The following is a 21,549-nucleotide window of genomic DNA, read 5'->3' as shown; positions in this document are numbered from 1 at the left end:
GTTCGCACTATTATAATTAACAGACAAACTTTTAAACAATGTTTTCAAATCGTGTAAATTTATAACAAAACAATCAATGTTTTGAAGGAATCTTTTGGTGATCGTATTATCTCGCGTCGAGGGCCTGTGGCTATTTAACACCGCTATTTTTTGTGGGGTTAAATGAAGTCATTTGTTTTATGCAGATAAGTCCAAGACGATTGTCGCCTTGAGACGGCTCGGCGCAGAGCGTTATTGCTGTCTTACGGCCCCAATTTCTGCAAGAAGTGGTCCAAAATTGGGCCTCTCGGCTGTAATTTAATGGAACCAGCCGCGCAGGCTATCCATTGTAAAACATAATAGAAAACCCTAAATTTATAATAAAGCTAAGTTCTTGGCCATACAATACAATTAAATACGTTTCATTGGATGATGTGTGTCATTTGTCTTTAAACAACATAATTATAGATTGCCATAGTTTAATAAAATGTAAAATCAGTCTTTGGGTCATTTAAAGTAGGAATTTTTTAACTATGTATATAATAATTGGTACGGTTCTCAACCTAAAATTACTTAAAGAAAACTAGTTTCTGAATTTCAGTAATTCATTTGTAATTTAATTTTAATATAAATAAGTACATTTAAAAGTATTTTCATTTGATTCGGTCATGTATTTCCTGATATTCCTAAAGATAGAATTACTTTTATTTGCTCTACCAAATTTTTGTATTTACTATTTTTATTATATAATTTGTTACAAAGTGTAATAAAATATGGAATTATTTATACAAAACATTATATTTTATTTACTTAACTCAAACCCACTTCAATATAAATGAAAACTATACCAAAAGAAATATTACGATTCCAATTTATTATTTGCGTTGATGATGAAAGAATAATGATATAATTATTGTTTTATGAACAGCACATGTTGGTAGAGATGTCACGGCATCAAAATCTAATTTGTTTTGGAGTAACACGAACATTTAAAAAATAAAAAGACAGACATCAATCAATTTTTTTCCGAAATTTAATTCGTACTTAAAATATCATTCACATAGCTAGAAAAGAAAATAGTATAGAAATTAATTAAGTATTAGGTTATTGTTAATTTTTTGTTTCCGGGATAATGTTATTAGTTGTTGTTTATGATTGTATACAATATTATGATACTTGCCGTGTATATTTTGATGTTATTATTTGTTTACGCTTAGATATAATAATTATGTAAGTACCCGTAATAATACTTTATTTCGCCAAACAAAAATATTTAAAATCTTTAAATAGATTTTTTCACACATGTATATCAAACTTGTAATTAAAAGACATTGCGTGCCATTAAGCGGTTTTGTATGTTATGATAATTATGATGAGCAAAATCTACGATTATTTTAGACAAAATGATGACATTTATTTTCCTGATCAATTAAATTTTATAACTAGTAAGATTTTCGTTCCAGAAATCAGATATCATGGGTGATCCTCCGCCAGAAATCAAGAATCTTGCCAAAGTGGTTGATCCACATTTGAATGGTGGACAATTGATATCCTATTCAAGCCGCTATCTCACCAAGCCTGGGGATAATTATGGAAGTTTGATGCTATCAATTTCAGCAAATATCCGCCGAATCGATGGAACCATCGAAGAACTCCCTCTGGTGGCAAAATTGCCACCACTCACGAGTGAGATTTTTTGGAATATTTTCAATCCCGAAGTAACATCATTGAGAGAGAATGCAATTTACGAAAATGTATCACAAAGTTTGCTGCAACTTCAGTTCGATAAAGGAATTCCAGAATCCGAAATAGTTGATATTTTCGCTAAATCTTATGGGTGTCGAATATCGTTGAATCCAAATGCAACCACTCTCGATCGTGATGCAGTCTTGGTGTTGGAAAATCTTCAGAACAATGGATATCGGGCAGGAAAACGGCAAGTTATGTTTGATTATAATCGTATTAGGATGGTTTTGAAATATGTCGCAAAATATCATGCTTTACCAATTGCTCTGAGAAAATTACGACCTGGTGAATTTGATGATATCATACGACATAAATTTGCTCGTTACGATATCAATGGACATATGGATCCACAAATTTGTGATATTTTCAAAAAGGTAAGATTTGCACTTCAGTATTGTTTGCCAATTAAATGTTTTACTATATTGAACATTTTTTTTAGCAAATGATGGAAGAAGTTGGTATTGCATTAAATGGTGATGTAAAAGCGTTTGACCAAGTTAATGAACTAGATTTACTTTATCGAAAATATATGAGTCAGTCTGAGGCATGTGAAGATGGTCTCTTTACAACAATAGCTCATTACGATTTGTGGATTAACAACGTCATGATTTTATATGGTACGTATCCGAGTACATGCTTAAAGTTGATATTTACATATATTGATTCATCAAGGTTATTGGAAATAGATCGATTTAAAAGACTTTATTTTGGTTAGAAAGAAATGTTTTTAAACACACAAACTGCGACATTGAACTTTTCGACGACCTTAAGCAATATTTTTAATTGTATTTTTTTAATATGTATTTTTTTTGATGTTCAAATGGTAGACATGTGCATTCAAGAGGACACAAGCGTCCATAGGTTTTTTCTTAAAACCAACCTCTGTCTATCAACTCCTACTCTCACCTCCACGTGGTGAACATCGGGTGCCTAGTACCTCAACTGGAGATTGGGTTCCAACCCCAGTGGAAAGTTGTTGGGGGCAGCAAACGAGAGAGGTGGGGAGAGGTGTTTCCACTAAGGCACCTCTCCTTATCCAGACGGCAGCGGAGGAATTCCCGAGATGGAATCAACGGTGGCGTCTACAGTTCCAGTAAGGTTGAACTACTTAGTGAACACCTTATAGGGCTTCTTCGACTTATTCGGAGCCCAGGCCTGTAAGGAGCGGTTTTATCCGGCTCCCCATCCTTGGAGTTATACTTAGGATCTGGCCCTCCAGGTTGGAGGTTGTGCGTCGGGGTGACTTCCTGGCCACGTAAAAGCTTTCAAAGTTGCGAAGCACCAACAAGCCTCGGATACGGACGGATTTACTGTTGACAACCAACGCAAACGAATAAAGGACAACGAACTTCGGATATGCACGTGGAATGTTAGGTCCCTTAACAGACCACGTGCGGCCGAAGAATTAGCGGAGGCCCTAGAACGATATAAAGCAGATATCACCGCCATCCAGGAAATACGATGGGATGGGCCGGGCAAAAAGAGGATGAAAAACTGCGATATTTACTATGGTGACTGCTACCACGAAAACCAACAGCGCTTATTTGGATGCGGATTCGTCATTGGAGCCAGACTTAGGCAAGAAGTCTTGAGCTATAGGTGCATCAATGAGCGCCTCATGACCATACGCATCAAGGCTAAATTCGGCAACATTAGCCTGATATGCGCGCACGCCCCCACAGAAGAGAAAGACGACAACACCAAAGATATGTTCTTCGAGCTCTTAGACAAAACATATGAGCAGTGCCCTAGCTACGATATTAAAATAGTCCTGGGCGATTTTAATGCCAAGCTAGGAAGGGAAGACATCTTTGGTGGAATAATAGGGAAGAACAGCCTGCACGACAACACTTCCGATAATGGATTCAGGCTCATAGATTTTGCTGCGGGGCGAAACGTCATGGTAGCCAGTACGCGTTTTCCACACCTCAACATCCACAAAGGAACTTGGACTTCTCCAGATCAATCTACCGTCAACCAGATTGACCATATTGCGATCGACGCCAGACACGCTTCCAGCATTATGGATGTACGAACTTTCCGAGGAGCTAACATCGACTCGGACCACTACCTCGTTGTAGCCAAGGTAGCACTTCGGATTTCCAGACCCAAGGCAAAACAGGGAGGTGCTGGGAGAAGATACAACGTCGAACGGCTACAATCGCCAGAGATCGCCAAATCCTTTTCCGACCGAGTGACAAGTAACCTCTCTCGAAGTTCTCTGCCGCCAACACAATGTATCGAAAACCAGTGGCAACATTGCCAAGATGCAATCAGAGAAGCCGCCTCTGATGTGCTGGGTTTCAAACAGCCACCAACAAGGAACCCCTGGTTTGATGAGGAATGTCGGCAGGCAAATGCAGCCAAACAACAGGCACGCAAAGCGGCGCTGCATAGAAGGACGAGAGCTGCTCGTGAGCTCTATGAGCAGAAGAGGCGAGAGGAACGCCGACTTTTCAGAAGGAAAAAGAGAGGGCATGAAAAGCGTGCGGTCGAAGATGTTGAGAGGTATAAAAGCAGGAATGAGGTTCGAAAGTTTTATGAACAGGTGAAACGAAATTCACAGGTACATAAACCTAGAACCGAAGGCTGCAAAGACGAAAGTGGAAACATCATAGTGGAACCGCAGTCAATGCTGAGGATATGGAAGGACCACTTCTGCAGACTGTATAACGGAGACGAAGAACTGAATCCCGCTGTCAGGCAGGATGACCCATTCGATATAGACGACGAAAGCCAACAATCCCGTCCTCCCGACTTAGACGAAGTAAAGATTGCCATATCTAAGTTGAAGTCTAATAAAGCCGCTGGAGCAGATGGCTTGAATGCCGAGCTCTTTAAAGCAGCTGGAGATAAGTTGGTTAGGAGCATGCACCAACTTATCTGTAAGATATGGTCGGAAGAAAACATGCCCGATGAATGGAACCTCAGTATTGTTTGCCCGATCCTGAAAAAAGGAGACCCTCTAAACTGCACCAACTATAGAGGAATAAGTCTACTTAACATCGCCTATAAAATCTTCTCTGCCATAATATGTGAACGTCTAAAGCCCATCGTCAACAACCTGATAGGTCCTTATCAGTGTGGTTTTAGACCAGGAAAGTCCACAGTTGATCAAATATTCACATTACGGCAGATCCTGGAAAAAACTCAAGAGCACCAAATCGACACCCACCATCTTTTCATCGATTTCAAGGCCGCATATGACAGCATCTACAGGGACGAGCTGTATAGAGCCATGTCTAGTTTTGGCATCCCTGCCAAACTCGTCCGTTTGTGCAGGATGACCATGGAGAATTCACGCTGCTCCATAAAGGTTGGAAACAACTTAACAGAACCTTTTGATGTCAAAAAAGGTTTTAGACAAGGTGATGCGCTGTCATGCGATTTTTTTAACATCGTGCTTGAAAGAATAGTGCAGAGCTCACACGTCAACACTAGAGGCACTATCTTTCAAAAGTCTGTCCAATTACTGGCATATGCTGATGACATTGACATAATCGGAAGAACTCAGCGTGATGTCAATGGGGCTTTTGTGAGTATTGAGGCAGAGGCGGCAAAAATGGGTTTAACGGTTAATGAGGGCAAAACAAAGTACATGCTGTCGTCTAGAAAGGACATACAACACCGACGTTTTCGTCAAAACGTCACAATCGACAGACGTACCTTTGAGGTAGTCAAGGACTTCGTCTACCTAGGCTCCGCTATAAACGCAGAAAACAACACCAGCGCTGAGATCAAACGCAGAATAACTCTTGCTAACCGCTGTTTCTTTGGACTAAGAAAGCAATTGAGTAGTAATGTCCTCTCTCGAGGGACCAAAGTGTTGCTATATAAGACCCTTATCATCCCCGTCCTGCTATACGGTGCAGAAGCATGGACCATGACAAAAGCGGATGAAAGCACCTTGGGTCGCTTCGAGAGAAAAGTTCTTCGTGTGATCTACGGTCCCGTATGCATCGAAGGGGAGTGGAGGAGAAGATGGAACGACGAACTGTACGGGCTGTACAGCGACGTAGACTTAGCAAGAAGAGTAAAAGTCCAACGACTAAGATGGCTGGGTCACGTAGAGCGCATGGAAACCAATGCTCCGGCCCGGAAAGTCTTCGAATCCGCACCCACAGGACAGCGCAGTAGAGGAAGACCGCGAATCAGGTGGCGCGCACAAGTGGAAGGTGACCTCACCCAACTTGGAGCGCGAAACTGGAGACATCTAGCTAGGGACCGAGCTAGATGGAGAAGTTTGTTCGGTGAGGCCCTAGTTCACACAGGACTGTAGCGCCACCTTAAGTAAGTAAGTAAGTAAGTATTTTTTATATTTTATTTTTAAAGACAACTTTTTTACTTTAATTCTCATTAAGGTTTTAAGAATTGTTTTTCGTTCAAAAACATTATTAACTTACATTTTTGGCTTAGTGACTTTTTCGGAAGGTACCAACATTTTAAGAATAGTTGGAATAAAATCTTTAGTAGAAATGTTTCTAAATTTTTGTATCATTCTTGTTTTGTGATTTCCAAAATACTAAAAATTTGTATATTGATTTCTTTATAGATGAAGATGGTAAACCGAGCAAATTGAAAATTGTTGACTTCCAAATAGCACAGTATGAATCATTGATGCATGATATAGTATTTTTGTTATTAACTAGTGTTGAAACGAATGTTATATTTGAACATTTTGATAATTTACTAAAATATTACTATGCTGAATTTATTGAATGTCTAGAAAAACTATCGGTGAACACAGAAGACTACAGTTATTGCAAGTAAGTATCTTACTCAATAAATATAGCCTTAGCTTCTTATTACATTAAGGCCGTTTCTGATATGAATTAAAATAACCTATTTGACAGTTTAAAATTTTGCATTATGGATTACAGTTTTCCTATGAGTAGAAACATCAAAATTATTATGAATACCAATAGAAAATGAAAAAAAAAAACATACTTATAAATTCAGAATTCAGATAACATAAGGGACTTGAAAGAAATGCAAGTTTTAAGCATCTGATTGCCCAGCTGCCAAAAACTAATTGCCTTCCAATTAAGGCAACTTTATTGGAAACTTGACTGGAAAGTTAGTCAAGAAAAATCTCCCTACTCGTAACTATCAAGTCAAGTCAACTTATGTCAGATTGACAATCGATCATGTTTTGTAATAATAATAATAATATTATTTTAATATTTTGTGTAAAAGGGTTTCTAACTAGTTGACTTGGTCAAAATGTACGCTCAAAGAATGCAGTTTACTGCAAATAAAGTCCCTTATGTTGTCTGAACCTGCCCAATAAGAAAGTTGTAAGCAAGTCAAGTTTCTATTATCAGAGTGGCCAGCTGTCAAAAAATTGGCTTCCAATTAAGGCAACTTTATTGGAAAGAAGCCTGGAAAGCTATAGGCATACAAAATCTACCTAACTCTCAAATGAAGTGTACTTAAAAACGAACATTCAAATGCAGTTGATTGCAACTGAAGTCTCTTATGCTGGCTAAAACTGCCCAATACTATTTAACCTTAGGCTGTCATTTTAATGTATACAACTGTCAATTAATATTGATATTGGACAGGTTCAAATTTGACTGAATTCTTGGTAACTTTATTTCACTATACTATACGTGTAGAAGGTCCAAGACTTGATCGACTTTCCAGAAAATTTCCAATAACTTGACAGCTGGCCAATTGGATACTATGTAGTAACTCAAAGTTTCAGCAACATATAATTCCAATTCGGCACTAAAATTCGTTCGGAAATTGTTGAATTTTGACCGAAAAATCATATTCAGTTTTATTGAAATTCACAATTGTTAATTCAACTTCGAAGCAAACGAAAAAATAAATTATGGGCAAAAATATTATCAGAATTTCAAAATTATATTATTTTTATACGAATCATGAAAAATATCTACGTTCTACCTTTTATTAACATACACTTATGAATTTAAACTTTTACAGATTCATAGAAGAACTGCATCAAATTGCTCCAATACAAATCCCTCATGCATTGCATATGTCAAGAGTATTACTTGCTGACGACAAAAATCTTCCATCAGATATAAAGGATTGTGACACGGATACATTTAATTCACCAGCATCTGAAGCCTTGCTACAAAAACTACGAGACATCGTGAAGATTTCACAAAAGTTTGGCTTTTTTTGGTAGTTTTTTCTGTACCAACATAAACAATAACTTAAACCTATTTATTTTACAAAAACTAAATGTTAATATTTTTACAATCATAAAATAAAAAAAACTATTTTCCATTCTCCGTGTGCATTATTTTTAACTTTTGGGAGCTAAAAATCCAAAAACCACCCATTCAGGAACCAATAAGAAATTTTAAATAAAACTTGTAAACGGCTTGAATAATAAATTTAAAATTTGAAGTCTGGCAAGAATACGATAACTTAGGCGACAAGATATTATAACGGAATTTTTTAGAACAGTTAAAATAAGCATATCTCCTCCCGTTTAGGAGGGAGGAGCAATTTAAAAAAATTATTACTTAAAATTTAAAAAAAAATAGTTTAAAGCCAACATTCTGTTCTATTAGCCAGTTCTTAAATCAAGTCAAAACTATGTGTAGTTTTTAAAGAAAAATAATTTTAAACTCAAAATTTAAGTAAAAAAAGTTAAAAAGGTTTAAAGTGTAATTTTTCAATACTTCAAGATTTTCTACTATTGTTTTTGATTTAAAATTTATTGCTCTTATTTGTTTATGATCAAAAACTGAAAACTAGATGATTTTATAACTTCTAGTTCTTGAGAAAATTGAAAATTACCAAAAAAAAAATGTTTTAAATAAATTACATTTTATTGCTGAAGTATTTACGTGGTCTTATTATTATTGTAATATTAAATCGTTTTAACACATTTTTCTAATAAAAAATAACAATTTACCTCCATAATCAATTAAAATTCCTAATATTATAAATATTGCATGTTAAGGTTCAATTGATATACTTTGTTTTGTATGTCTATTATTTTTAAACTTTAATATGTGAATAGAGGTTATAAAAAATTAATAAAATGTTTGTTGTTGAAAATAGCAATTTCAGTTAGCTACGAGTGGTTCATAAGTATTTAGTAATTTCTTAAGGAAGCACTTTTGTTTTTCCATTCCTATGATAAAAACTTAATTTCAATCCAATATGGTAAATTGAAAAAATAAACTTATTTCCTATAAAAAATGCTTACTCTTTGTTCCTAACTCTTTTTGAAATTTGTGCAAAGGAAGTTAGAAAACGACATGATTCCATATTTCTAAGTCATTAAAAATTAAAAATTGAAACAAAAAAATATTTATTAAAGCCATACACTTCATTGCCGGGTTTTAAAAAAAAAAAAGAAATTATCAGTTGCAGTTGGTGGAAAAATAGAGTGAATTCACGATCCCCTTTGACATATTTTTGCTTTTTTAGGATAAAATACCGGAAATTTTAAATCTGGCTCAAGTTGTTGAGCCTTTTTTAAGAGGCCAGAAATTGATATCGTTTACAAGTAAATATCTTACAAAACCCGGTGAAAACTACGGCAGTATAATGTTGGCAATTTGCGCTAAACTTCAGAATTCTGATGGCTCATACAAAAAATTACCTCTGATAGCAAAATTACCTCCTTTATCGAGTAAGGAACTTTGGAATTTATTTAAACCGGAAGTTACATCTTTGAGAGAAAATGCAATTTATTTGGATTTATCACCAAGTATACGTCAACTTCAAATCGATTCTGGAATAGCTGAAAATGAAGTTATTGATCTATATGCCAAGTTCTATGGTTGTCGAATATCATTGGACCCAATAGCTACAAAACTCGATCGTAATGCTGTTTTGGTGCTGGAGGATCTCCGATGCAGTGCTTATAACCACTGGAAACAGGAAGAATATATTTGATTTGGATCACATAAGACTTGTGTTGGAATATCTTGCAAGTTATCATGCTTATCCCATAGCGCTAAGGAATAAGCAACCGGAAGGTTTTGAAAAAGATATTTTACCAAAATTTGAATCGTCTCTGTTGTTTGAAGAAGTTCAATATGAAATAAGAGTAAGAATGATAACATAAAAATGTTGACCAATTATGAATTAATGAGTATTTTTGAAAACTTTCTTTCCTTACAAATCTATAGCAAATGTGTAAAGAAGTGAAATTGGCCTTAGATAAAGATTTAGAAGCAATAACACAATATGAAAAGTTGGACAAATCTTTTCATGACCATATTTCTAGTGTAGGAAAAGAAAGGAATCTTTTTACAACAATTGCTCATTTTGACTTGTGGATCAATAACATAATGATACGTTATGGTATGTAAAAAGAACTCACTTAACCTTGATAATTTATTAAATTGATGCACAAAATGTACCTATTTTGATAAACGTTTTCGTAGTTCGGTAGAAAACGATTGGATAAGAATTTTTATGTATTGGATTCTGCTTTAAATTTAAAAAATGAAAATATTGATGAAGATCAGTTACATTTTATTTTATTTCATTATCAAACAATGGAAAAGTGAAAAATATTAAATGCAGAAGTAAGTGTTAACAACATTTGGCCCAAACATATTTTGTTAGCCATAAATTCAGTCTTTCAAAATATTTTCAACTTCCAAAAGAAAGTTATTGTAATCGTTCTGATTTATCGAATTAAAAATGTTGCCAAAAACTACTTTCTCCAGTCTTCACTCCAAAACTACTGCTTGACTTCAAGCTGGAAACACCTTTGGTTTTGGGGTAAGGGTTGGATAAATGAATCTTGATTTGTATTTCATTGATAAAATATGTATTCCATCACTGTAAATCGTCAGCCTCTTTAAGCTTTTGTTTTAAATTTCGTTTCTAGATAGCACTGGAACTCCGGACAAGTTAAAAATAATCGATTTCCAAACAAGCCAGTACGCATCGCTGGCACACGATGTGGTTTTTCTATTACTAAGCAGTGTAAAAACCAATATTCTGGAAGAAAACTTTCACTCACTTCTAAAGTATTACTACGATAAATTTATTACGTGTTTGGAAAATATGTCGTGTGACATCAAAGAATATTCTTATGAGAAGTAAGTATAAAGGTGTTTTTATAATTGATTTATAAACCACCAACTTATTAAATGGTCATAAAAACCAACTTCCAAAAGACTTAACTCTCAGTTAACTTGCTCCCAAAAACATTAAAAAAATTGTTTGTACATAAACTTAAATCCATAATTTTACGTTACTCAGTGCCAATCCGAACCATGTATGTACAAAAATCTCAAAATAAAAACGTAAAAGGTAAAATAGGCTGGATTTCAATTCGTTATGAATAAATTCCAAAACGATTGATCTTGAGTAAAATTTCCTTTAAAATTGTGTTCACGTTCGAAAACTGGAAACATAAATAATATAAAGTGAAACAAAAATGAACTCCCAATATTTCATTGTAGAATTTAAGCTGGGATTTCGTTGAATGTACCAATAACCGACTTATTTAACTCCTTATCTTCGAACTAAATCCCACTTAAAAATGTAATGTGGATTAGAACATTTTGTCCAGTGGGATTTAACTCTTTTGGAACTTTATTATTAACACGTCTCATAAAAGTGCCGGTGTACTTGAATATTATTGTTTTCTATATGACATTTATGTACAAAATTCGGTTTACAAGTTATACTTCGCACTTCTGGTCTATTGCAATTATGTATGTTTGTAATTCTTTATTTTTCTCAGATTTCTTGAAGAAGTTAAAAATGCTGCTCTAGTACAAATTCCTCGTGCAATATTTATATCGAAAGTAATTTTTATCGAAGATACAAATTTATCTGATGAAATGGATATAAAAGCTCTGCATTTTCCTTCATCACCAAGGTTGCTGACAAGAATACGGGATATAATAAGATTATCTCAAAAGTTTGGATTTTTGTAAAGTTAAATAATCAAACGATGAAAAAAAAATAATTTGTTCGATTTAGGTTAAAAGTTTAACTTTATGTTAAATGACCAAGTGTGATGATTGATTTTTTAATGAAGTTAAGCTTACAACTGAAAAACTGTATTCAAATATTAAAATTTTGAAGTTTATTAAAACCGTAAAATTTAAAGGCCGAAATCGTCCTTAATAACCTTTTTTAATCGCCTAATTTAGTCGTATAATAACTTTGTCCATCCAAAGAACCATCCTACGTACAACTTTAAATCAATAAACTCTTAAAACATCTTTAACGGACAACATCTATACAAAATTTGAGTTGCCAGCATATTGAAAAAATTCAACTCCTGTTATCTTTAATCTTGAATACAAAACCAAATTCAATTAATTATTTACTAAATGACAACAAGATTTTTATTTAGTCCATTAGTTTTTCTGTTTGTTTAAAACTAAAAAAAACATCTTTATTTTTGTAGAAATAACTGTGTATATAGATATTAATATTATTTGTAATCTTAAATGCTATTTAATCCATTCAAAAATTTAATAAAAAAAATGAAGACAAAAAAGACAAGCAATTTTCTTTTCTCTCTGAATACAAATCGAATGACTTTTAAGGCGTCCTTCCTTCTAATTTAGCATGTAGTCTCTCTGCAATGTATTGCCAGTATTTTCGACGTATGATATCGTGTTTCTTCGACATATCGTCACACAAAGAATAAACTTTCTTTGCATAGGTTTCTTGTTCGCTAGTATCATCGACACTTTGAAGGCATTTTTCTTCGTACAACTCAATTAGGAAGGCAACCAAATATGGAGATCTTGAACCATTGGCATAGAGTTCAACAATAAAATCAACAACTTCTGAGTGTTGACCTAAAGTTCCATCGCTCTGTTTTAAGAGGCCACGCAAAAAGTTCCATGCACTTTCGTTATTTTTAACGACTCTTATGCGATTCATAGTGTATTGTAATTCACGTTGAATAACTTCGGGAGTAAATCCGAAATGACGGAGAACGAAGAATCGTTGGTTCCAGGCGGAATTGTTGCGAATATCTTCAGCAATAAGCTTATCAACGTAGGTGAGTTCATTTTCATATAAGCTATGAATAGAAAAATTAAGTTTTAGATATGGAATAAAAAGTAAGGAATAGGTACTTATTAAAAATACAAAAGGATGTTAGTACTTACTCATATGTTCGGATAACCCATTGACGATGTTGCCATGCATGGTAGTTCTTTGCATCCATATTAAGAACAGCCTCGGTAAGACCGAGTTCATTGGAGGGGTCCATGAGAATCTCAACGATTACTCGACGATGATGCCATACTTGATAGTTTTTAGGGTTGTCGCGAATCACAAACTCAATGTAATCCAGTTCATCGTACAGATTTATATTTAAATCTTTTAGGCATTCTCTTCTGCCAAAAAAAAGAAGAGATTTATTAAAGTGAGAATTTGTATTTTATTCACAAGATCATATTTTTATTTCATTTAAAAATAGTACAAAATTAAATATTTTTAATGATATTATCAAAAAAAATCATTGGTTAAAATTTTAAATAAATTGCAAAGCAGGAGAAACATTACAATGGCAGAAGAAAAAGAAATCTAAATTGTAAACTGTAAATGTGTAGAAATGTTTCGGGAGTGGTCTAAAACAGTCTGCATTCTAAAATCAGCGAAAATAACATGGTATCAACCTTGAAATGGTCTGAATGTACGAGGAAAATACGGAGACAAAACAAGAACCAAGCCGATCATCTTAAAATTTTACAACTTACTTCTTCTTTTTATTAGACTTGAACTAGCTAGAACGCCATTTAGACCAAGCAGACAAAATCTTTAAAGTCTTTACCTCAAAGTTACACCTGAGACGTTTCCTCCGACGCTGAGTTCCTCCGATTATTTCAATGTCAATAGAATTTAAAACCAATTGGACAGACTTTTTAAAGGACGATGATAAGGAAAACACATAACCTTGGCTAAAGCATTTTTTGACATGGAAAAGTTCAGTAAATTATTTCCAAACTTTACAGAGTAGCGCAAATTTTCCCTGATCATTCTGCACAAACATACAGACGAGTTTTTCCAAGATTTGTCGTAATCTGAATATTTTACCCACTGCGGATTTTTTGGTCTAAGCCACTGTGATAAGGACCTAGCAGGTTGTTGAGGATCCGCTAAAGAAGTTCTCATATTACTGCAGAGAAGATTTTGTATACTTAATTGTTTGTGCAGTTTGTCTCCTTTTTTAAGTATCGGGCAAACAGCACTGGGTTTCCATTAATCGGTTATGCTTTCTTTTGACCATATTTTTCATATAAGTTTGTGTATGCTACTAACCAAAGTACTTTCCCTTCGATATAGCAATTGTAACTTCGTGCTAGTCGGTAAAAAGGGCCTTCATTGTCAATCTACAGTTGATGGAATGGATCATCATATCCTTCTTAAGAAATGTTTAGATCTCTTAAGTGCCCACTGTAAGGTGAAAAAGATACCTCAATAGCCTTTTGATTGTGATCAGTGCCTTTTGTAGGTTCTGTAGTGGTTCAAAAGACTGTTTGTGCAGGTAAACACATATATCAGTGACCTTATCTAATATTGCAACAATACTAACTAAAATAGTACAAATATAAAATTTGTAAACAAATTCTTTTTGAGAAAACTTAATATTTAATTGGTAGATTTATGTTCTCAACAGCTCAACAGCTGGAATCTATTAAATCAAATAAACAAATTGTTTTCGCGCTCAAATTATTTCTAATAATCTTGCTTGTTTTAAATTGTATTGTTATCGACACCCTAATTCCACAATAAACATTTACAACCAGTGGTTTAAATGAGGTCTTTGCTATGTTATTCGTCTTTAATTGAATCTTGCATCGAGATTCGAGATAATGCTACCTCTTTAAAAACATGTACATGCGGGTTTTTCTCAGATATATTAAAAAAAAGATTGAATAAAATCTTCAAAGTTATTAAATTGTTTAAATTGAGCATCATATAAAATTATTTACCATGAGACTATAATATTCATATCATCATATACAATTATTTACCACGAGACTAGAATATTAAAATTAAATTAATACCAAATATAACCAACCAAGAATTTGTGTTGGTTTTTTAATTTAAAAACGGACTTTCACGTGCTTTGATGTAAAGTCTGAAACTCTAAGCAAATGATTTTGTTTTTAAGATGTTATAAGGATTTCAAGATTTAAAGAATTGGGTATGTATCAAATCTTTGCAAAACATCAAAATCCTTTAATTTCTTTAATTTAAGTTTGAACAATTTTATCTGTTTTGAGTCAGTTTAATTTTGGAACCATTTTGATAACAATTGAATTTTTATAACTGAAAGCAGATAAAGTAAACATGACTCACTCTCATCATATTTCATGAGTTTTTAAGAAAACCATTAACCAAGCTACTGAACTACAAAAAAAAAAAAAAAAACAAAACAACTAGAGCCCCTGTAATATGAAATTTAGAGCATAAACCTATATTTGCTTAAGAATCAAATGGAATGCCGCAGAAAATAATGTTTATTTTGTTTCCCTTTCTTAGTCATCTCTTCCGCACCACTTGCGTTTTGGGTGCTGCAAAACAAGTTTTCTTATTTAAATTTTAAATCAATCTAAAACACCTGATGAAGCATTGCGTTGTGGTTCGGTGCGGTGCCAGCAAATTTAAATGAACAAAATATATCACAATCTTTGCCAAGTCTTATTTTGTTTGTTAATAAATAAAACCACGACGTTATCATAAATTAAGACTTAATAAAGAGAAAGAAATGCAAATTATTTATGTACCTGTACTGCCAAACTGTGTAATTAGCCGGATTGAGTCGAAGGGCATCTTTTATGAGTCCGAGAGCCCTCAGTGATTTCTCTTTTTTAGCAAGAATGGCACGGAAATAATCATAAACTTCTCGAACTGAAAACAAACACAAAAATATGAATGTTTTTATTAATTGAATTCAATTAAATGAAGAAACATAGAGAAAAATAAAAAGCTAAAAGTTACATTTTGGACTGTAGGCAATGGCAACGACAGGATAGTCTCCATCGTCTTGGGCGAGTGGTGTTACATCGGCCCATTCTTTTCTTTTGCTATATGGAACCCATTCGGGATAAAGATCATCATCTGAGCTATCACTCATTTTTAATATTTATTATATTTTATTAATGGAAAAAGATGATTCTCTAAAAACAACTTTTAATCTTGATTTTGAACTTGTGATTTCTTTTCTTGTTCGTTTCGGTTTCGGAAGCAGGGAGTGCGAGAACCAAGAAGAAAACCTTCACAATTGGATGTGTCAAATTTGACGCACGACACAACAGCTGATTTTGATGTTTTATTCATTGGAAAATGGAAGTTCCATTGAGGGATGTGTTCGCAAATGTTAATTTATTAAGGCGAATGTACAATGTGATAGACGGTGGCGTTAGGTTTTAAATTGAATTCGGAATAATACGATCAAACATTAATTGAACAATAATTTTTCTAGAGTTGAAATTTTAAGTTACTGAATGTATGTTAATCGAATTATTAGTAAAAATAAATAGTAGAAATCTACTCTGACATAAAAATTCCAAACGACTGCAATTGATTATTATATGGTATTTACACCCATTGTTATGTTTTCATTGCTTTTGAAATAAATGCTATCCACAATGCAATAAGAAGCAATCATTATTAAAGGCCTGGTAACAATTTTGCAATTCACGTTCTCTGGGTTCTATATAATTATGCGTTGTAGTTCAAACAGGAAGCGATTAATGCCAGTTGTAAAAATAGAACGTGACTGTCAAATTTAAGTTGTAGATTTGTACAAGGAACTCGACGGCCAAACGTCAAAACAGAATAGAAAATAAACAAACAAAGCTGTTTTTATTAACGCCATCCACTGCTACTGCTCATTTTGTTGAAAGTTGCTTAAAAAAAGAGTTGCCTTCACTTATAGAACTGGGTTAATAGTACGCCGAAAGCTGACCGGAGGGTAGCTTTGCTTTCTGAAAACGTTCTGTTTGAGCTGTATTTCAAATAAGTAAGGCCGAATTACATCGTCGTCCCAAAAATCGTACCATGAAGGGATACGCTAAGGATGAAAAGGCTTTTAAACAATTATTGTTAAATTTTTTAAGCCCCAACATGCTAAAATTCAAAACCACATACTAATTTTCAATCTGGCAATACTTTTATCGGAAGTTTTTTGACAGCTGTCACTTGATTTATGTTCAGTTAAGCTAGTCATTTCATAATAAATGTATAGCTCTATTTTAGCTATCAATTATCAACTAGCTACTTGATACATAACAATATTTTTGATGCATTGGTATTATGGCTATCAACTTTGTTGACGAACTGTGAATTTTATCATTATTGTGAATGATTTTTTGATATAGTTGGTATTACGGATATCAAAAAAAAAAAAAAAAAAACAATAAATACACATCAATTTTCATATCAACCAAAAATTCTTGTTTGATACGTCTCAGATACTTTTTAATTTAGAATAATACCTAATTATAAAAGGTACGTTGTTTTCATTTTCTTCAAAGAAAAAACTATAAATATAAAGAAACAGCGATTGTATGCATTTTATTTTAAAAATTACTTTTTATTGGCGATGTTTAATTCAGTTGCTATAGGTATATTTTCGTATGCAAACAAAAAACTTATATTTCAGGATTTTCAAAGTCAAAACAAAATTTAAGAAAGTATGACTTTAACGGAACGGAAGGGAGTTATGATGAAGTTAAGCCTTAGTAAGGGTTTTAAGGTAATTTTCTCATCCAGAGAAGAGGATGACATCGTGTCGATAGGTTTCGACACAACCACCTTTACTGACCGATGGAGTGTGGAGTTGCTAAATGTAGCTAAATCCTTTAGGCTTCCTGACTTTGCTAGCGTTTTTCAGGCTGAACTGCTGGCAATAAGGGAGACATGTAAGATACTTAAACAAAGCCCAAACCAAAACCGAAATGCGGCTATCTTTACAGACAGTCAGGCAGCTGTCAAAGCCATTAACTCGGCCATATCCTCATCTAAATCGGTCCAGCAATGTCGTGATGAGCTTTCGAGCCTTAATATTAACCTCGGTATCACCCTAATCTGGGTTCCGGGCCATTGTGGTATCGTGGGAAATGAACGGGCTGACAAGCTATCCAGGCAAGGATCGGCCCTTCATAGCTCACTTGCGGAAATGGTTAACATTCCTCTTGCCTGCTTGTGCTATGAAGGGTAAAATCTGTTCTATCTACCAAACTGAATCAAACCGAAGGTGGAGCAATTTACCCAACTGCATTATATCTAGGAAGATATGGCCCACCTATAATAAAACCCGAACAAACGATCTTCTATGCAGGCCAAGGCAAACGAAACAATCACTTTATTGAAGGAAATTGTTGATGAGCGCATTATCTCGCGTCGTGGGCCTGCATGGGAAGATACCGCAAATATCTTGCCATTTAATACCTATGTAAAGAAGCTTGTTGACGTAGATAAGCCCAAGCCGATTGGTGCCTTAAAAAAGTAATTGATAGCATACTACCCCAATTACCAATTTATTTGCGGTGGCTAGGCTACTTGTCCGAAATAGTTTTTAAAATTTTGAAATAACCCTTATTTTTAATATAAAGCTAAGTTCTTGGCCACAATACATGAAAACCCGTATTGTTTTGATGCATGTCAAAGACTTTATAAGCGAAGAAACGACGTTCATAGATAAAACAGCTTATGCTCCTTGTTTTAACTACATTTTTAAAGCCTTAAAACCTATGTCCTTATGCAAAATACTGTGTAACATGGGTCACGTCACAAAATCAACAAACCCGGTTCAAATCACTAACTTAAATTTATCTACCACTTTCACTATTTTTGGCCCAGAATGTTAAATTTTTTTAATGAATTTTCGCAATTTCAATGTGTGTATGAACCATGTATGTTCAATTTTAAGTAATGGCTTAGTTCTTAAGTGTCAAATTTCATTAGATGACACTTACAAATATTAAGAAAAACTATTCAAAATGAAAATAATTTGTTTTTGTTCAGCTGTCAATTCGAAATTAAAGGAGCTGCCAGTCATAATTTCCGACACATTCAATTTTGACAACCTGTGTTGCATTATAGTATTTTAATTTGCACTGTTAAATAAATATTAAAGTGATAAAGTGTACTTTTGAATAACAACTACGATCAAATTATTGTTAGAATTTGACATTTTTGGGAATTAATCGAAGAGAACAATTTATAAAAGCTACGGAACTTTTCGGAATTTATAACATCAAATCTATTTTTCAAATTTCGAAGTTGGTGGTCACCTTGCCGACCAATTGACTGCTATCCTTAATAGATCGCAAATGTTTCTATTTTAAGTTCCTACTTTTAGTAACTCGTTAAGGTACAATTGACGTTTCGTGGGGCTTGTGCTTTTTTCTTCACGATTGCAGAAGTTACTAAAGTCGCCTAAAAAGATTGGAATTTACATACATGGAAATGCAGGTTTTAAAAAATCCTTATGTAAAATTTTATTCTTTGTTTAAATACTCAAAAGGGATAACATCTCCTCTCGGAGAGAGAATAAAAACCATTGATGGTGAATCATTACAAACATCTCCACACCATATTTCGTAACTTTTGATACCATTTTGAGTATCGACCCTCGTTCTTTTTAAACTGTGATTGCTCACCGACACTGGACATTGTTTTAGTATGTTATTGATGAGATTACTTGACCTGAGGCATTTTTTTACTGAGTCAGTCTGACTGGTGTCCAAGGATTGTTTTCCTATATGACTATAACTTGAACATTTAGAAGGAGAATTAATTGTTTCCTTCAAAATTGGTTTACATGGAAGAATTTCCAAATTGGGACAGGATGTTGAACGATTTTTTAGTTTTGTAAGGCTTGGCTTAGGACGATCTGCAAACAAAATTTTAACATAGGGTAAAAAGTTTAAAACATAATTTTTGTTTTAACAAACCTATCTCAAATGACAAACTCAAAGGTTTTGTGTAAGTTGAATTTCTTCTAAATCTTGATGATAGAAGAAGAGTTTTGTCAATAATTGAAAGAAGAGGTTCATCAGGAAATGGACCAAGTGCGTATGTTAGACCCATGTTTATATTTTGTTCATTTTGAGAGTTGGAACGTTGACTTTTTTGTTTTTCAGATGATGAAGTTAAAGAAATTTTTGACATAATATAATTTTTTTTTTACTTGATCTTGAATTTTGAAATTTTGGTAACGAGTTTTACAAAATTAAATACATACATATGTGTATACAATACATGATGTCAGTAAATTGGGTTTATATATGGGTCTAAATAAAAAGGGCATTATTGTTCGTTCTCAGCTCTTACTTCTTAAGTACAATAGGACACAGTTAATTAATAATTTCTTACAAATATTTTTGAAAAGCTTTTTTTAAGTTCCTATTTAAACCTTGAATATTCCGAGAGTGCTCTAAATATACGAGGAGCGTTGTATATTTATTGATTTTTGTCAACTGTCATTTTCTATTTTTTTGCATTTTCAATTCTAACAAACAGTGAAGTATATTAAAACAAATATCACCATTTTTGTAGCGAATTCCAACATTTGAATGACTATTGTTCAACTTTTTGTTATGACATACATAGTTTTAACTTGTCAAATGTCAGAAGCCGGCAGTTTTTAAAGTTACAGCGCCCAAACAACCTCTGATTGGAAAACTCTTAACATGCAATGCAAGTATCAGAACAAAATAAGAAACACATGTTTCTTTTTCAAAACTCGGATACATTTTTAAAATTAAAAAGATGAAGTTATTTTGAAGAGCGTAGTAATTGAACTTACAACCACATTTTCTTTGAGGTGTTAAATAAAAAGTGACTTTTAACAGAAACTGAATTTTCCTAGAACTTAAATGATCGTCATTACTTTCTAAGAAGCTACTGGTTGCTGTTATTTGACCGAAAATGAGACTTATACTTGTAAAATATTAAATGAATCCCTGCTGCAAATAAGACTAAGGAAATAGAAAGTTTTAAAGGGCTAGTAGCTTTCGGGCAATAACTTGCTCGTATAACCTCAGGCTTAAGGGAGAGCATCTTCCGGTCTTTGTTTCTTGGTAATAAATCATAAAAATGATTATGCGATTGTCGGATCATTCAGTGATCTAACAATTTTTTTTAATAAACTGAATATGGCTAAAGTACCTTAAAATGAAGAAATGACAGTTTGACAGTTTGTCCAACGGATTTTTTTAGAGTATTTCCAATTGGAGTTTTCACTGGTTTCGCTCATTTGCCTAAATGACGTTAAAAAACCAATTTAACGCTGGCTTAATTCGCGTCTTTTCTATGCTTGGCGTAAATATCATTCTCCTTGTTGTTAACAATGTGGTTGTTTATTGACTTCAGAATTTAATGTGTTTTTTTTTAAGTTAAATGATGCGTCCAGCCACATTTATTATTATCATCTACAATGTACAAAATATTGTACTCATTTCTGGATTTTTTTTTTATTCCACCCTCTTTAATTCTGAAGTTAAATTTTGTCATTTCTAATTTGTAATTCGCGTCAATACACATGCACTTAAGGGATATAGCTATAATATTTTAAAAGCTTCAGAGGGGATGAAATTTTGATTTTAGCAGTTTCGCACTTTGTTATAAATATAAGGGTGAAAAAATTGAGAATGAAAATCATAAGATGCAGTAGAGCATATAAAAATGCATCACCATGACGTCAATCAGTTCTTTTCACAGGATTCCCTCACTATCTAAAAAAAAATAATACCTGCATTTCCCTTTACAAAAAGTAAACCTATATACATACCTATATTTGCTAGATGTTTCATAACTTTTCTTATCCATCAACAAAGTTAAAAAAAAAACTTTCTAATTTCATCTTCAGATCTGTCAAATCATTAC

General features: G+C 33.5%; 4 protein-coding genes across 4 annotated transcripts; 2 read left to right on the top strand and 2 right to left on the bottom strand.

Moving 5' to 3' along the window:
* Nucleotides 1-847: 847 nt before the first annotated feature.
* LOC129950722 (uncharacterized) lies at nt 848-10,776 on the top strand. The gene is made up of 10 exons (XM_056062645.1): nt 848-1,209; nt 1,443-2,099; nt 2,165-2,342; nt 6,278-6,491; nt 7,675-7,878; nt 9,032-9,083; nt 9,142-9,468; nt 9,524-9,766; nt 9,849-10,023; nt 10,559-10,776. The coding sequence occupies exons 2-10, from the start codon at nt 1,455-1,457 to the stop codon at nt 10,774-10,776; spliced, it is 2,256 nt and encodes a 751-aa protein (XP_055918620.1). The 5' UTR covers nt 848-1,209; nt 1,443-1,454.
* LOC129951206 (uncharacterized) lies at nt 8,743-9,709 on the top strand. The gene is made up of 2 exons (XM_056063248.1): nt 8,743-8,874; nt 9,142-9,709. The coding sequence occupies exons 1-2, from the start codon at nt 8,872-8,874 to the stop codon at nt 9,610-9,612; spliced, it is 474 nt and encodes a 157-aa protein (XP_055919223.1). The 5' UTR covers nt 8,743-8,871; the 3' UTR covers nt 9,613-9,709.
* A 1,229-nt stretch (nt 10,777-12,005) lies between the features above and the next one.
* LOC129951205 (protein farnesyltransferase/geranylgeranyltransferase type-1 subunit alpha) lies at nt 12,006-15,933 on the bottom strand. The gene is made up of 4 exons (XM_056063247.1): nt 15,655-15,933; nt 15,441-15,564; nt 12,813-13,043; nt 12,006-12,724 (listed from the first exon to the last, which is right to left on the bottom strand). Exons 1-4 carry the CDS (start codon nt 15,788-15,790, stop codon nt 12,235-12,237), a joined length of 981 nt encoding a protein of 326 aa, XP_055919222.1. The 5' UTR covers nt 15,791-15,933; the 3' UTR covers nt 12,006-12,234.
* Nucleotides 15,934-19,135: 3,202 nt separating this feature from the next.
* Nucleotides 19,136-20,078, bottom strand: LOC129952492 (uncharacterized). The gene is made up of 2 exons (XM_056065089.1): nt 19,617-20,078; nt 19,136-19,555 (listed from the first exon to the last, which is right to left on the bottom strand). The coding sequence occupies exons 1-2, from the start codon at nt 19,831-19,833 to the stop codon at nt 19,161-19,163; spliced, it is 612 nt and encodes a 203-aa protein (XP_055921064.1). The 5' UTR covers nt 19,834-20,078; the 3' UTR covers nt 19,136-19,160.
* Nucleotides 20,079-21,549: the final 1,471 nt, after the last annotated feature.

The sequence above is a fragment of the Eupeodes corollae genome, chromosome 3, assembly GCF_945859685.1.
Source record: "Eupeodes corollae chromosome 3, idEupCoro1.1, whole genome shotgun sequence".
In the NCBI taxonomy this organism is placed as follows: Eukaryota; Metazoa; Arthropoda; class Insecta; order Diptera; family Syrphidae; genus Eupeodes; species Eupeodes corollae.
This window is presented reverse-complemented; position numbering and strand designations above follow the sequence as displayed.